General features: G+C 37.0%; 1 protein-coding gene across 1 annotated transcript in view; it reads left to right on the top strand.

Moving 5' to 3' along the window:
* The window catches only part of SIM1 (SIM bHLH transcription factor 1), a 69,915-nt gene extending 65,374 nt beyond the window's left edge, over positions 1 to 4,541 (top strand). The window contains exon 12 of the mRNA XM_054699050.1: positions 1,068 to 4,541. Coding sequence (XP_054555025.1) covers positions 1,068 to 1,798 — 731 coding nt within the window. The 3' untranslated portion in view covers positions 1,799 to 4,541. The remainder of the gene's footprint in view (positions 1 to 1,067) is intronic.
* Positions 4,542 to 18,433: the final 13,892 nt, after the last annotated feature.

Here is an 18,433-nt window from a genome sequence, read left to right as displayed (position 1 = left end):
TAATTTTTGGAATATGTTTAGGATGCACTAGTCCTCCATATTAGAGAACTCTATTTGGTTTAAAACAGGTTGTTGTTAATAATTTAAATATTTATTCTTCACCTTATTTCAGAAATAATCTAAGTTCCCTGAGTTACTATGTGATTATGTGTGAAACTGAGGTTTTTTAACACTAGATTTGAAAAGACAATATATTTTTGAGTGAGACAATATGGAGCACATGTGTGAATATGTAACATTCCACTACTTTTTTTAAAAAAGATTTATTTATGCATACAAGAACTGGGGTATGGGCCAGAGGTATGGGGGGGGGGGCGGTGAGAGGATTCACCAGAGACAGAGTAGGGAACAGAACAGGCAGATCAATGCAAACACACTGACACTGCTGAGGGGAGAAGCGGGCAAGTCAGGAGAGGTCTGCTGCATTATGTGGGTTCCTCCCTGGCTGGGGTTCAAACTTGTGCTGCAGTAGCTGCGGACAGCCCCATAGGTTGCATCTTAACCCCTTGCGTCACCAGGGAGGCCACTTCTAATACTTTTAAAAACTAGCATTTGAGATTTTTTTTTTGGTAGCTACTAAAGATGTATTTCCAATATTAATATTTTAGATGATTATTTAGAATGGAGAAAATAGTTTAGCCTATTTCATTATCGTCATTTTCTTCAAACCTCAAAGCATTTTCTGAGCAACAATTTAACATAACACTTCTCTAGGAAATAACATAAACCAAATGCTATGCATTTTCCTTTTATTATTTATACCAGAGAGGTCCAATGATGTGCCTACATAGAAAAATATAAATGTACTTTGCATGACCATGAAGAAGGTTTACCTTCTAAAAAGCTTGTTATAAACTTTATTTGTTCTTAAAAGCCACCGAGAGCTATGAATTTCCATACAACATCTCAACATACATTCTGTCATGTGAACCTGTGCCTGTTTCAGATTTTGGTGCAGATATTAAAAAAATTAAGATATAAAGTTTCTGTTAATAAGAAAGAGAAATACATTTACTTTTTGGGGGTGAATTTTAAGACCACTTACTTTCACTTTCTCTAATTTCTAGGGCGAGGTCATTGGGATGAAGATAGTGTGGTCAGTTCTCCAGATCCGGGGTCTGCCAGCGAATCAGGTGACCGGTACCGCACTGAGCAATATCAAAGTAGCCCACACGAACCTAGCAAAATTGAAACTCTGATAAGAGCTACCCAGCAAATGATTAAAGAAGAAGAGAACAGATTGCAGCTAAGGAAAGCCCCACCAGATCAACTGGCTTCCATTAATGGAGGTGGGAAAAAACACTCCCTCTGTTTTGCAAACTACCATCAGCCCCCACCGACAGGTGAAGTCTGCCATGGCCCCGCTCTCGCCAGTACTTCCCCATGTGACCACATCCAGCAGAGAGAGGGAAAGATGCTGAGCCCCCATGAAAATGACTATGACAACAGTCCCACTGCATTGTCTCGGATAAGTAGTCCCAATTCAGATCGCATTTCAAAATCCAGTTTGATCCTAGCCAAAGACTATCTACATTCAGATGTGTCTCCTCATCAGACAGCAGGAGACCATCCCATTGTCTCTCCAAACTGCTTTGGCTCTCACCGGCAGTATTTTGATAAGCATGCTTACACATTAACTGGATATGCCCTGGAGCACTTATATGACAGTGAAACCATTAGAAACTATTCCTTGGGCTGCAATGGCTCACACTTTGATGTAACTTCCCACCTAAGGATGCAGCCCGACCCAGCACAAGGACACAAGGGAACATCTGTTATAATAACCAATGGAAGCTGATGTTTTTCTAAAATATTTTGTTCTTTAAGGATCTCTGAAGCATATTTATAGTTTAATGCCCAATTACCAGTGTTTACCATGCCTCAGATTTTTAGAGAGGATAATTTACGTTACTGGGTATTCGACATGTGTTCCTGTGAAATCAGAGAAAATCACACTAACATTCAGGGTTATATAGATAATGAAGCTAAAGTGAGCACACAAATTGCCCCTCAAATTACATGAGAATAGATAAAATTTGAATTAAAAAATACCTGTGTAGATTAGGTGAGCATATATACCACATGAAAGGACTTATGGATGATGTCAAATTATAATAATTCGGTGAACCACACACACACAGATTGCTAGCCACACTCTTCTGTATGTACTTTAATGCAGAAATAAAGACTATATACACCATAGATACACCCCAAGTGAATAACTTTCTGTAACCCTAGCACATTGAACTTCTGAAAGAAGTTTTCATTTCCAAAATAATTAAGAGAGATTATAAACTGGTTTCTTTGTGGTTTCAAATAGCAGGCTCATTTGGTTCAGGCATAAATTAGGGAAACAGTCCTAGATTTAGTACAAGAATGAATTTTCACCTGGCATGCATTATCAGCAATCAGGAAGTGGTGATTTTTCACCTTACTTTTGAGTTAGACAAGGAACAGGATCACATTGACATAGCAGTAAGGGCTTTCCTAAGTAAAAGCACTGAGATAGATGTCAGGATACACATCAAAAAACCTGGTGTGCTCAACTTGAAATAGTAGAGACGGAAAGGCCAAAAACAGAGTACAATGAAGTGATCTCAAACAAGTAAAGGCTCAGAATATGTACTCGATATATTTGGCCAACCAAATAAAAAATTCAGACCAATTCACCAGGAAAAAATGCTGGTAAGTGCAAAAAAAAATGGCTAAGGAAAACTGGTGACATGCTGCATGACAGCAATGTGCTTGAAAACATCTCAAAGCACAGATGTGCAAATGTGACAACATGTGGAAAGCCTCTGGAGACAGTCTAAGCAAAAGACTGGTAGACAAGTGTTTAGGAAGGCAAAGCAGTACTCTGACTGAGGAACAGGCAACACATTAGTTTTCTTTATTGCTTGTAAACAACAAAAGCAGCAAACTTGGTCTTCAGTTCATGTGATAAAGTAGAAAGACCAGGAGACCAGATACCAAGATACCTGGGTTCCAGTTCTGACCCTGTCTTTAAACTTATTTTGGGAACAGAGATACATCACTCACCATACCTAGGCCCCAGTGTCTTCATCTCTGTGGCGGTGCTAACACTTCATGGTCCTGGGGTTCACTGATGTGGCAAAACTAAACTTGTTAGCCAGTTAACTCTCTGTGTGAGTTGTCAGGACTGATCACTCTGACTTTCTGCACTCGTACAGAGGTCTGAGCGCTTTGTAATTTGAGGAGGTGCATGGGTTCCCTTAAGCCTGTGTAGTTACAGTTGACTTTCTAGGTTCAGTCAAAGTGTAGATAGAAACTGAGGAGGGAGAAGAAAGTAAGATTTACTTAGCACATTATTTTCTAATGCACAGTGACATACACAATGACATAGATAATTAGTGAACTTTCATAGGTAATATTTACTGGGAGGCCCATGCCTAGACTTTTGCCGTATTCAAGGAGGGGAATGTATTGAAAGAACTTGATTTACAATTTCGAAGACAGTCCGTGGCATTGAACACTCAGGGATTAGTGCTGTGTTTTCATTATGTAATACAGTTATTTGGCATCCATAGGTAGGTGACAATCTGAATGATGATAATCCAAGAGATAAGTACTGGATGTTTGTATATGAGAAAAGAGGCTACTTAAAATTAAATATTTCTTGGGTGTGACAGAGCAACATTTGTGCTGCAAATGGAAAAATGCAAGTAAGTGAGAAAGTTAGTGGTTATATATACTTTCAAATGTTCAAAATACATTAAAACTAAACTTTGAGCTATATAAAAAAGTATTTAGTAATTTTGAGAAAGACATTTATGGGAACCTCCTAGAATACTTAAAATGGATCTTACTCAATTTGCAATATGAAGTTTTAGGAATGCTAAAGTTTTTGCAGAATTCTGTAGATGCATAAGTGGTTCAAAGACAAAAATATCTGAAGAATATGGTGTAATTAGAAAGAAAATCTATACATAATGGGTTTTACTAATGGATATACCTTCTAAAAATGTCAGGGATAGATGCTTAAAAGAAATAGACTCTTAAGGATCACGGAAAATGAACTAATATGAAAGAAAAGACTGTCAATGGAATGGTTATATGGGAGATAGTTAATTGATGAAAGAAAGAAAGTATGAGCTTTACAAATAGGGGATAATCAGACGGAAGCATGAGCTTTCATATGGTATAGCCAATATTTTTAAGTGAAGATAGAATTAACCAAATTACATCTTAATTAAAACTTTCAGTGAATTGACTGAGGTTCAAATACACAGCCATTTAATTTCCTGAGTATCAACTTTATAGTAACAGATTTATTACATTACTTGTAATGCCTTATAGGCCCACAGTATTTTATATATATGTAGCTTACTTTCTTGCAATGTGGCATGTTTATTACAAAATAACCCAAAATAAGTCAAGACAGTTTCATGACAAGGTTGTTTAAATACACACATCAATGTGTTCAAATGTATTTATAATCTGTATTATTTTGTTCTGTACAGGGTCATATTTCCTCATAATGAAGATGTCATCTGTGTCTTTTTAAATTATGGGATGTAAAATACATATGTTCCCAATAACTTAATAAGTTAAAATTAAACTTAATTTGGCTTTAGTTTTAATCTTTGATTTCCATAACTTGGGCAAATACTGAGGATCATGATACTTGATTGAAATAGAAAAAGAAGAATGACTTTTTTTTTAAGTCGGCTTGGGGAGTCACAGAAATGTGCTATATCTAATTATTGGTACACTATGTAGTAATTTGTTAGATGACACAAATTTCATGCTTTCTAGTAATAGTGAGAATAATGTTATTTCCCATTTTACCTGCCTGCCATTCCTAAAATTTTGGATGACCAAAGAAGTAAATGAATATTTCCCCAGTCTTTCTTGGGAAAATTTTGTTAAAATTATTGAGAAAATGAAGATTTGATGTATTATTTTTGGATAATAATATTGTTACGATAATGGCAGTTCAGATATTTAGGTGTACTTCATTCAGCTCCACAAGTCTTTTGACATACTTTCCTGCCTGACTATATGAGCTTTCTTTTCTAAACTGCACTTGCCTGATATAGGATAATATGACACAGTGCTGATGTGATAGTCAAAATGACACAGGATGCAATAAATAATTTCCCTTCTATGTTTATATAGAAAAAATATTTGTTGTTTCTGGATTATATTTTATAGGTCTAGGGCATTTCCATTGGGTACTGTTCTTAATTCTTCCTGTACCCTGCTGCCACAGGCTGCCTCTGGCCAGAGAATTCCACTTGACATAAGCTTTAATGGGGTCCTCTAGACAAGGATAATATACTTCTTTTTCTTTCTTAATGGACAATGAGGATCAAGTCAATAAAAGATCATTTGGAAAATATGCACAGATATTTAATAAAAAATGAAAGACTTTCCCCCCTCAAGACCTAGACCAAATAAGTTTGCTAGAAAACACTACAACTAAAGAGACATTCTGAATAGGGACATAATATTTTATGGTTCTCTCTCTTTCTGTAGGAGGGTATTAATAATATTCAGTGCAATTCTGTTACTACTAGTAGTACTTGGCTGTAACACAGTGAATGCTGGTATTTGGAAAACTGAGAATTTGGTCATTTGGGGTCCCTTACCTTGCCCAATGAAATAGCTTACACTTTAGTATACTATCTTTGATTTAAAAAGTTTGAATGCACAGATTTGACTTCCAGTTCATGCAAATCACATATATAAGCCCTATTTTCTGAATGACTTCATAAAGAATGTAAATTCTATGGTTCTCCAAATTACAGAGTCAACTTTCATGTAAATGTCAGTTTTTGTGAATAGAAATTTGACTGTAAGACAGCAAGATCTATTGGCTGGTTCTTTCTGCGAAATGCATTGTGGACAAAAATACGAATTGTTCTAAATTTTAAATGAAGGACTGAATAGCTATGGACATACGCAAAGGGTATCTTCATATAAAATATTCTTGGGGGAAATTTCTGTATGGTGCTCATTTCTTGTGCACACGAGTTGTACGGGTAGTGCTTAACTCAAAAAATGATATTTTGCTCATATCCAAATTGAGGTTTGTTCAGAGTTCCTTCTGTAGGACTGTATGCAGCAAGGCTGAATGTGTGTGTATAAATTATATATATGCATATATGTACACACACACATACAATTGTAAAGAAGGTAAAAAAATTCTATTTTGCTGTGCTCTTTTAAAAATGATGATTCACACAAGAAATCCTAATTAATGATTTTATGCTAAACACTTACAGTTTTATTTATTGCAATATTGCTGCATGGGACTTTGCTTTCATAAACTATATAGTAGAGAGTTTTCTAATTTGCTGATCTGGAACACATTTAATCACATTTGAATTTACACACAACAACCCTGGTGTGTTTACATTACAAAGGAAAGGAAATCAGTGTGGAAAGTTTTTTAGAAGTACTGTAACGTTTTTCTGTTTGTTTTTCTGTTTTATTTTTCCCCAAAGGAAAATATTTCAGAAAATGAAACATATGAGTAGGCACTTCAAAAAAAAAAGAAATATTTTTTGTTTTTTTGACTGATATGCTATAAAAAGGATTATATTTGTGAAAGAAGATACTGATTGCCAATATTTCAAATACCATCTTACAATGTATAGTTTTTAGTAATACAGTAGTATAAATCTGTAATTTGAACTTTTTCTTTGGAATGTAAAGTAGAAAATATTAGCTATGTCAATGATATCTTGCAAAGTGTTCCCATTTATAATTATTTATATTGTAAATAGCTTTCTGAAGTAAATTTGAAGTTAATGTGCATAAAATGTATTTATTATGTGAGAATTTTTTTGTTTTAAAATATAGTTACCAATATGCAGTTTGAGTCTGAATTATTCATTGAAATGAAAATCTCTATAGGACAAAACAGAGTGTCAACTAAAGATTAGAACTATAAGAAGAAAAGGACTGTTTTAGCTCTGGATTATGTTGGAGTGGATAAAGACACACACACAGAATGGAATGGAAGCTTATAATATGTATGATAACTATTACATAATTGTCCTCTAGACTTTAGACAATGGAGAATGGTTTCTCATTGCTTCATTAGAATTTCTTAAGCAGGACATATTTTGTCTCTGTTTTGCTAAAATAATGTGAGAAATACGAAAGTACAGATTATATTTTTAATGTCCAAGAGAAAAGAAAACTAATAACGTTGAGATTACTTAGCTTTCTGCCATTCTAAGGTACATTAAAGAAACAGCTTGAGTAATTTTTATTTTGGAAGGCAAAGTACTTTTTAAAAATTCAGAATTTGGAATTAAGGTCAAACAAGAAAATATTTCCAGGAAGTTCTATCAAAATATTTTTGTAGTGCCCAATATGTCTTTCTCCTCCAGGGATTTCTGGAGAAATCTTGATGTATTCTAGAAATTGTCAACTATTAGCCAACTCAGCAAATACGGTATATTTTTTAATTAATTGGAAATGCTTGTACTTCATAAAGTGTTCTGACAAAACCGCATATTGTCATTCATATTATAGCATTTATCAGATATTTTCCAACTTAACTCTTTAAAATACTTGTTTTAATGTGTTTGTTTCACAAAATAAAATTATTGTCACCTACATTATATTTTCAAAATAGCTCCACCCCCAGTTTAATCTACAACATTAATGGAATACCTATTTTGTGGCTCAGATGGGTCTCTCATTGCAGGGTGTTATAAGAAAGCACATACAGGGGGTCTTTGATTTTCCTTATGTGCTTTGAAAGTGTAAATTCTTTAGATAATCATAAAAATGGCAAGCCTTTATTGAACCATCATGTGCCAGGCATTGAAGCAAGCTCAGACCATCAGTGAGGTCTGAGGAGAGATCATCACAGAGACAAATAGCAACATGTTCCATCTCATTAGGAGGAAAGTGAGACTCAGAGGGGCTCAGTATCTCAGTGACATGAATTGGTGAAGACAAAATTTGAGCCCAGGCAGGTTAACCCCCAAACTTTACCTTACTGCATTCTGCTTTCTTTAGGTTAGAAGAAAATTAAGTGATAAAAAACTGTCCAAGTCGTGGTGGCATGAGACAGGTCCCATGATCCAGTCAAATGGTGACTCGGTAGCTCCATGTCCAGTCTTAAGAATGGCAAATTATCCTAATGGGATCCCCATCATGTTTGAAAAATTTTTGAGGCTTTCTCAATTGACAAATGATAAGGGCTTAATAAGTAATAATTAAAAACGATATTCCTTTTCACCCGACATTTTCCAGATATGAGCTCAAAGAAGAGTATTACTGGGCCTCCCTGGTGGTGCATGGGATTAGGACGCAGTGCTGTGAAGCTGTCCGCAGCCTGTGCAGCACGAGTTCAATCCCCCGGCCGGCCAGGGAGCAACCCACATGGCGCAGCAGACCTCTCCTGTCTTGCCCGCTGCTCCCCTCAGTGGTGTACTTCGGTCGATCTGCCTGTTCTCTTTCCTGCTCTTCTCTGGTGAATCCTCTCACCCCCCATACCTCTGGCCTGTACCCCAGCTCTTGTATGCATAAATAAATAAATCTAAAAAAAATTACTACTTCATGGTAGTCATTAAATACTATATTTCGTGCCATGAGAAACTTTCTTCTGCTTTGGAGAAGGATAAACCAAGGCCTGCTCAACCAAGAGCCAGTATGGGTCCATTTCAGGGTCTGGTTTCCAAGATAATTTGCAGGTAGGTCAGGGATGTTGCCACATAAATGTGTTTTTCTCATTTGAAGGGAAAGTGCCTGAAAGTTGCCTGACAGGGAGGCTGCCCCTTAGAACACAGATGATTCCTACGAGATGTCTTGAAGCCAGGGCCTGAGCGGCGGGGGTCACTCTGTCTCTGGCGGCCTTCGTGACGGTGGTAACTCCTGGGTGCCAGGCAGCCTGTCTTGCCATCTATGGCTCCTAACCTCTGTCTCACTGTGTCAGGAGGGTCAATCCTCTGTAGCACTTTGTGGCCTTTTCATAATTATGTTTTATAACTTAATATGTGCTGTATTTGCCGATGGAATTAGATCCAGGGTGGGAGAAATGTAAAACAGCCCCTGCTTTGGGAGTTTGTAAATAATCTCTGCTTTGTTCAGCTTCCCCCAGGTCAGGCTCCTGTGTGGGGAGTAATTCCATATGGGAATCTTACTTGAGTGCCATCTAAGTAAACCTTCAAGGGAATCTTGGCAGTATCTCCCAAGCCATAAGGAAGTCATTCTCAGTTTCTGGTGAGGATTTTCTGATAGCTTTGTTGGTTTATATAAAAAAAATACACCAATTGAACCTGAAGAGTCTTTCTTTGATAAGGTCTCCAGAGTTCACTTGGGAATGGGTAATAGGGATCTAATGCAAGAAGAATCATTCAAATAATAACGAAGGTTCATTGTTCAGTGCATTTCAACATTTTTAATGTCCAGTTTCAGCCCTTGCATTAGTCACGTGACCCATTAGTTAGGCTAGCCGGGCTTTGTCTATGGTGCCATGCTAAATCAATCTTTTTTAATTTGAAACACATGTTTAATAAACGTTTGCAACTCTGTTATATAATTAAATATTATCAATTGTTAAGACGTTTCAGGGTGGGGAGCAGAGAGGTGGGAAAATCAGTTTTTTTTACACTACTTCACTACATCTTTTTGGCTCCTGTGAACCCAGCTTAACTCCCTACATCTGCTCTATCATTAACCTTGATGTTTTTTCTGCATAAAATGAAAATACATAGATGTCTTTTAATGTAAGACATAGAATGTCCTATTTTTGAAATTCATTTTTCTTTCATGACCTGCTGCTGATTGGCTTATGGCCAGGTCTCTTTCTTTAGAGATTTTATGTCATATTGCTCCAAATGTTTACTTTTTTCCTCAGGCTTCCTCCACCTGCAGACTTCATGTCATTTTAATTCAGTGACCACCCCTAGATGATAAGATTTATAATATATATTCATATATGTAAATATATATTATATATAAATAATATATATATTCATATATAAAGCTTATAATAAGCCTTATATAAGGCTTATAATATATAAGGCATATATATATATTACCACTTTCATACCTACTGAAATAATTTCTCACCACATTTTTTGTGGCACTTTTTAAAAGGTAAGCTTGAGAGCAGGCATGAAACTTTTTCTTCAAGTCTTAAAGTTCTAAGCCTCTCTTTGGACATTCCCAGCATTCAACTTTTCCATCATTCTCTTTATCTGCTTACCATTGTTATTCCCTTCTTTTTTTTGACTTCCCTCATCTTCTCCCTAGGATTGTAAGTGTACTTGTGTTCTTTTGACACCTACTTCTGTACACACACACACACACACACACACATACACGCTCCCGGGTGAGCCCAGCCTCACCTCATCAAGCCTCATTATGGTTCAATTACTTGGGGTACAATCCTCACAGCTGCTATTTTTAACCCTGGGAGCAACCTGAGTCCTACCCTGACTTAAAGACCAAGTTGTAGTCCTTGCTTTCCCGAAATGTCTTGGTATCTCTCCCATCATCCCAAAATATATCTGTATCTTTGCCCTTCTTTTCTGCCTGCTTACCTCACAAACCAGGTGACTCTCCTCTGGCAGATAGGGATGTTAATGCCTCATATCACAAAAAGCTGTTGTGAGCATTCAATAAAGCAACGCCGGAGGAGCCCTCCCCATAAGCGATCGCTCAATAGGTGTTGGCATTTCATGTCATGAGCCTCTGACGATAAGGTCAGGCAGCTTTCAACTTGCCCCACACTCATCACCAGTCAGTGTTCGACTAACACTAACCAAGCGCCTCCAGGTACCAACATCCAGTAGCTGCTGTTCATACAGACAACAACACGTTATAGGGTAAGGTAAAAAGTATCAGGCTTTTCTGCCCTTCCACCATTGGGCTTAATGGTGGATCCTTGCAGTCCTGAATGCGTGCCTGATGGCAGACACCTGGAGTAAGGTGTGGGCATGCGTGGGTACACCTGGGCTGAGAGACTGGGTTGATAAGGGTGGCGCAGCAGGGTGCAGTGTGGTGGTGCGGTGTCGAGGATGGAGGGGTGCAGCAGAGAGTGACAGAGCGCGATGGAGGGCGGCGACTCCAGAAGGCGGAGAGCATGAAGACCACAGGCCTGCTAGAGCCGTTAATGAACCTACCCGGTATGGGTTGGTTGCGTTACACACGTGTACTCCCCAGCCCCCAAGAGGGTCACAGTTGGGTATGTGGTGAGGCAGCAATCCCAGATGCTTTTCCACTCCTTTTCTCGTCCCCCAGCACTGCCCCTCCTCTGAAACCTGCTTCTCGGGTCGCTACTCCGCTGACCTTTCTCTGCCTAGGGACTCATTTTTTCCTGCACTCTGGATGTTAATGTTCTTGGCCAACTTGGCAGCTGCTCCCTCACATTCTCTAGTATGCTTGTCCAGCTCTTTCATTAGCAGCAGAGCCCCTTAATGCAGGAACTGTTTGGTCCCTGTCCTTCTGTGACCTCCAGCGCAGTTCCCACAACTGTGCCGGACACATGATGGCAACATGAAAATGCGTGTTGATTGAGTGAATAAATAAATGCCTCCTCACAAACGAGAGTGCCCTTCAGGTATGTCACCTTGGTTTACAGCCAATATTATAAAATGGTGGTTTGTACTGCTCCAAACAACATTCTGAATCCTGTAAGCATTATAGTTATTTCATGTTTTCTTTATTTTCGGTATGGGGGCTTGAGTTTGCAAGCCAACATTCTGAGATCTGAACAGTTTCATCCAGATTAATGATTTCTCCCTATTGTTTGTTCACTAAAGGAGATGATACATATGTGATGCTTGCAGCTAGTATCTGGCTTGTTGTCAATGAGTGGTTTTGTGTTCAACCTCTCCTCCCCTCTTAAATCTACCTTCTCCCCTAATTTGCCCCCAAGCCTCTGCATTTCTGATGCACATTTCATGTATCTAAATTGTATTACATGATACAGATCCAATTTTTTTTAAAGATTTATTTATTTATGCATATAAGACTGGGGATACAAGCCAGAGGTGCAGGGAGTAAGAGGATTCACCAGGAACAGAGTGGGGAACAGAACAGGCAGATTGACTGAAATACACTGCTGAGGGGAGCAGCGGGTGAGTCAGGAGAGGTCTGCTGCGCCATGTGGGTTGCTCCCTGGCAGAGGATAGGACTCGTGCTGCAGAGGCTGTGATTAGCTTCATAAGTTGTGTCTTAACCCCTGCGCCACCCACAGATCTAATTTTTAAAACGCTTTTCTCAAATCTTACCCTGTGCACTGCAAATTTGATTTCCCTTATTTCTTTCCGAAATGCTTCTCTTCCTCTCAAGTTTTCTCTTTCTATCACTGTATTGCTTCTCCCACATTGCTGACGGTTTTGTCTTCCTCAAGAATTTATGCCATTCATCTGCCTCAAAGCCCTTTTCTGTCCCTAGTGTGGTTGAAATTTAAATCCCTTAGCTTGTCACATTAGGTGCTTCACAACAGAGCTCCATCTGTCCCCACAGACAGTTTTCTGTCCCCTTCAGTTTTCTGAGGCTTTGGGTTTTACACTCTTCCTAGTGTGCCGTGCTTCTTACTATTCCAGACCTTGGCACAGACTGTTCTCTGGAATGCTCCATTTTGTTATTGAAAGAATCCCTACACCCTTCAAGGCAAAGTTCTCATGTGATGCTTGAAGCCTGACTCCCTCTGGGAGTGTTTTACACTTCCTTCTGGGCTTTCACAGTCCTTGCTTTATATCTTTGTTATCATATTTTATTTGGTTGTACAATTTTTAAGTTATTATAAAAACAATAGATTAGCTAAGAAATTGATACCACAGAAATGTGTACAGTAATAGAGAATATTTACAGTTTTGCAAACTTTTTCATTCAACAATGTACTATGGATGTCCTTCTATGTCAGTTTCTATACATTTATTCTCTGTAATGGACATTTGACATTTTATAGAATGATTGTGCCATGATTTTATCCATTCCTTTTGCTTAACATCTACTTTTCAATTTTTATTTTTTTGTGTTACATATACATATATACATATGTGTGTGTAAATATATATATATACACACACATATATAATATCATATTTGCAAATAGGTATTTTTGCATCTGTGTCTGAATTTCAGGTGAAAAGATTCCTGGAAGTAATGTTATTAGGTCTAAGGGCTAAAGTTCCAATTTGGAACTGATAGATTTTAGGAAAGTGCTTAATTTTTAAAAATATTTATTTTATGTTATTCTTACATCATTTTTTCTTTTTTGCACAATGTATGCATTTTCATTTTGGTTATATTTCCCACACAATTGCACCCCCTCTTATTTTGACCCTAATCCTTCCTCTCCCCGTCCCCCCACCGCCCCCACTGTAGTGTCTCTCTGGTTTATAGTTGCTTGTTGATTTTGATTTTTACTTTGTATTAATTAGTGTTTTTCCTGGTCCCTTATTTAGGTTTAATAAATTCCTGCTATGGGTGAGACCATCCGGTATTTTTCTTTTTCTTTCTGACTTATTTCACTGAGCATGATCACTTCTAGCTCCATCCATGTTGCTGCAAACTGCATGTGTTTATCTTTTTTGATTGCTGAGTAATATTCCATCGTGTATGTGTACCACATCTTCTTGATCCAGTCATCTATTTTTGGGCATTTGGGTTGTATTGTAAATAGTGCTGCTATAAATATAGGGGTGCAGGTGCCCTTTGGAATTAATGTTTCTGTGTCATTTGGGTAAATATCTAGGAGTGGAATTGCTGGATCATATGGAAGCTCTATCTTTAGTAGGTCAAGAAATCACCACACAGCTCTCCATAGTGGTTGGACCAGTTTGAAAGCGCTTAATTTTTGTATATTTATCTAATACTGATTATGTTCTATTTTGCACAGATTGTTTCTATAGTTCTAGTTGATTTCTTTGGATTGTCTAAGTAGACAATATTTATTTTCCAATATTTATAGTGATTTCTTTTATATTTCACTAAGTTTTTAAAAATCAGTAATGGCTCTTCAACTTTATCAAAGGTCTTTATAACATTTGAGATGAGAGTACACTTCCCCCCTAATTTCATAATTTGAAACATTCTTTCTTAATATTGCAATATCACTGGCATTCCTGGTCCTAACCTGCTTGATCAAATTATTCTTTGAATATACTTCTGTATTTAGTGTGTTAATGTTCAACATTTGATCTTCTATATTTTCTGTTGTAATTATTTTCTTAAGTGTAATCCTGTTTCAATATGGACTCTGAGGGCAGGAGTCAAATACTGCTAGGCTGTGAATACCCCTCACTTCATGTGACACCTGGGACACAGGTGCTAAAACGCACCTGTATTTGTGTTCTGAAGACTTGAATTCAAATCCCAATTCTGCCTCTTACTAATGATGGCGAGTCAATTAGTATCAGTTTGTTTCTTCATTTATAAAATGTGATCTTACCTCCTCAAAGGGGATATGTAAAGATTAAATGAAAGAACATATGTACATAGCCACTACAGTGCTCAGAACATAGAAAGTAATTAAGTTTAGCTCCTTCCTTTTCCCTTTGAAATAAAAAAAAACACCCTGAATTTATCTGTCACAGTAGAGCTATCAAGGTAAACCAAGACTTTATTTTAACAGGTAAGATTATGGATGATTCTGAACCTCCACAGGCTCACTGAAAGTGAAGTGATGGATGTCAGCATTCTTCTGATCACTGTCATCAAATAAATATTTGTTAGGCAGCTTATAATTACAACTTAAGAACCTATCTGCTAAAAGTCAGGAGCTAATTAATAAGACATTTACACTGAAATGATAGTTCATTACTCATGTTTTCTAGTTTACATGTGTATGCTCATGCCACACATTTTTCAAAAAAAATTTTTTTAAAGGCTTCTCCTAATTATGTCCTGAAAGGGTAGAATTGATGCTGATTTGTTAAGTAGCTGGTTTAGTAGTAAATTTAAGAATTTTATTATGAGAATATATAAATTGGATTTTTTATTTCTACAGGAAGCGCAAATAAAAAGTAACTGGGCTGTTCAAACCTAAAACCTCCCTCCACCAAACTTAAATATTAATGTTTTCTCATATATGGGGAAATAAATTCTATTGCCTATGCATGAAGTTGAATCGATGCCTCTGTAAAACCCTCCGGTGTCATCTCGCTGAATGGTTTCAAATAGGAATACAAAGCCCAGATGAAACTAAGATGAGAAAGTAGAAATTGTGACAGGGCTATTTTTTGAAATGATGCTCTTAGGAAAAGCTGCTGATTGAAATCAATACCTCAAGACCCGGAATTTGAAAAGACCATTTCTGATACCTGAGAGGGTCACTGAATAGAAGTGTCAGTTGATGGTATTCAGACCGTGCAATTGCTTTCACCAAGGTGCCTCTGTGTTTACTTAAGTGACTTGTGGTAGCTGGTGGCTGAGCATACATTGAGAGAGTCTCTCTCCATTCAGGCTCAGGGGAGGAGGAGACTAGAGGGGACATCGTCTGTGGTTTAAATGAGTAAGTCCTAGTGTGCTATATTGGAGGAAATGAATTGAACTGGATTTTCTTTTTCATTTATTCTCGGGGAAAAAAAGAATCTATGAAGGATGTGAAAAATATCAACCTTTAAATAAAAAAATAGTACCCCAAACCTTGCAATATTCATTTCAGACTATGTCTACTTAATAAGTTATAATTGATCAGAAAAATTCATTTGCGCAGACCTCTGCTAACATATTCAATTTTCTCCAAGGCATATGGAGTCATTTTCTTTTTGTTAAGTGTGAGATTTTGTTTGTAGTGATATCCTGGGGTGTGGAGAAACAGAAGCTATTCATGCAATTTCAAACTGCTTTATATAGAAGTTGCCTGATCACTTAATTACACTAAGATTCAAGAACGATTTTGTGGGGGAAATGAAGTTATTAGTCTTTCAGTTTTTCATAGTATTAGATTTTAAATTTTAAATTATAGGGAAGTTTGATTTGTATTTTGTATATCAAAGCAAGTAAATCACATTTCAGTTTTCCCTTGCACATGTGGTGTATCTTAATTATTAATTTTGTTCACTAAGTTTAGGATTGTTCATTTGAATGAAATTAAGTACTTTTACTTCATGTACTCAGAACCCAGCCCTTCACTCCCTCATGAACACACAGGCATCTCCTAGAATCATGTGATTGTCACCGTTGCAGGTGACTGTTACAGGCACAGGAGTAACAGTACCCACACCCACACCAGAATCTACCACATGCTGCAGATCTAGATATGATTTTCAGAACCATAGAGCTGGCCAGAGTGGATATGAATTAAGCTTTGGAAACTGCCAGAATAGTATGGAATGCCACACTGCCTTACCAATTGTCCAATTGTCTCGGTTTGCAAGACCATGGGTTTTTTTTTTGTTTTGTTTTTTGTTTTTTTTAAATATTGCTTCAATTTTATTTGTAATAAAGATGAAAACAAACTAATTTTCCAGAAAAGGGAAATGCTTAACCAAAATGAGAAGAAACCCATTGTGACATTCTCAACATTAAGAAGAATGAAGTGAATCAAAATGCCAGGGTTCCAGACATTGTCCCAGTTATCGTTGAGATATTGTACCATATTGAATAAAATGATTCTGTTTTTTTATTATTTTTTAAATTTTATATATTTTTTACATCATTTTTCATTTTTGCACAGTGTAAGTCCATGTTTTTTTAAAAGCAGGACCCTATTGTTGCTACTATCATTCTAGGAAACTCTTCTAATAAGTAGTGAGTGGGAGTGAAGTGAAATAAGGCAAGGTTGGGTGGTCAAGGGCATTAGAAGGAAAACAACCAACAAAGAGTCCTATCATCCAACACATCCTGTCTAGCAACACATTTCATCTTGAATCAGAGCCTGATGCTTGACATTTACATGATGTGATTATGATAGCTACTGAGGCTATGCCTACAAGACTCACTAGTGTAAGTTTGCCTACTAGGAACTTACAGCTTTTCTATATGCATGCAACAATACAACAGAAATAAAAGCGTTGATGGAATACGTTAGAAGCTTAGCTGCAGAAATTTTATGTTTTTGACTTTTTGGGAATCTAAGAACTCATAAAACCAAGCAGCTTAAATGTGACCTCAAAGCCAAAGTGGCTTGCTGATCCACATTCTAGCACACCAGCAATGTGATCTTGAGCAAAGTATTTGATCTCTCTAAGTCTCAGTATCCTCAACCATAAAATGGGATAAAGAAGAGTTTCTACTTAAAAACAAAGTTTCAAAGCTTGGAAGCATAGTGCTTACGACACCATTAGCTCAGTAGTCAATACATATTGGTTTTGATTAGTGCTATGATTATTGCAATCACTATTATTTCAACATTGTTCTTTGAGCTACATTCTGTACTTTCTGTTTCTAGGATTAAAAACCGAAGACAGAGTTAATATTTATGGATATTTTTAGTTCAGGGGATTTTAAGGATATTGCATCTCATCAAAAGAATTCTTTGTAAAAAGAAAAAAATGCTGAAATGTATGTGATAGTTTTATTTTTATTGCAGTTCTTTAGTGGAATTCCAATATTATTCAGCATGTTTTATGTTTACAGAATTATTTAGGGGATAATCAAGAATACCATAATACTGTCTTCATAAATGGGCACTGTTTTAAAAACTAGGCATAATTAGCAGGAAGATATTCATAGTGTAGGTCTGACATTATTATGACTGCAATATAAATTCCACGAGGTGGAGAAGACTCAGAGAAAGAAGGCTACAGATTTATCATAGTGTGATGCATTTGCAATATGGATTGTACTTATCTTTTTATTTGCCACAGACAATGTAAATTAGGAACATCTGAACTAAGATTCAAATAATTTAGCATCTGTAGTCCTCTATAAAATATGCTGTCCTGAAGCCTAGAGTAGAAACAGAGATTCGCTGTTTTCTAACTCTACTGATAGGATTTGGCGTGGGCTCCCAGAGGCAGCCTCCTGCCATCATCCCATCCTGAAGAAAAAGTGGGGAGATGGCAGTGGTGCCCCTATCATTGTTTCCTCCTCTTTTCCCTTTAGTGCTCTAAAAACCCTATTGTTCTTTGATGGAGACATCATCAATGAATAAAATCTTTTTGAGGATGTGAAGCTTGAGCTAATATTTTCCACCCATTTTTCCTTCTTCTTGTTATGTATTCCTTTATTGCTTAAATTGTTAGCAATAAGAAATGCAACTGAGTAGTTGAGCATTTAAGTCCATGTAAATATGTGCAATTTGGTGGGGTGTTCTGAAAGGATTCTAAACATATCCTGGCATGCACAAAGAACTCCACTGTGCTCAGAGCATGAAGTGAATCCTTCCCTGGCCTTAGATAAAGGGAAGAGGGCCCACATCCACCCTGGAAACATGGTAGATTTTCATGTTTGCTCTTCCACTGAAACTTATCCTTGTTGACAGATGAGAACCGTGAGGCTCAGAGATTTTTAAATGACTTTATCTTGTCATTTAGGTTACACATCA

This window comes from Talpa occidentalis, unplaced genomic scaffold (genome assembly GCF_014898055.3).
Source record: "Talpa occidentalis isolate TD23 unplaced genomic scaffold, MPIMG_talOcc4v2.1 talOcc4.2, whole genome shotgun sequence".
Taxonomy (NCBI): domain Eukaryota; kingdom Metazoa; phylum Chordata; class Mammalia; order Eulipotyphla; family Talpidae; genus Talpa; species Talpa occidentalis.
This window is presented reverse-complemented; position numbering and strand designations above follow the sequence as displayed.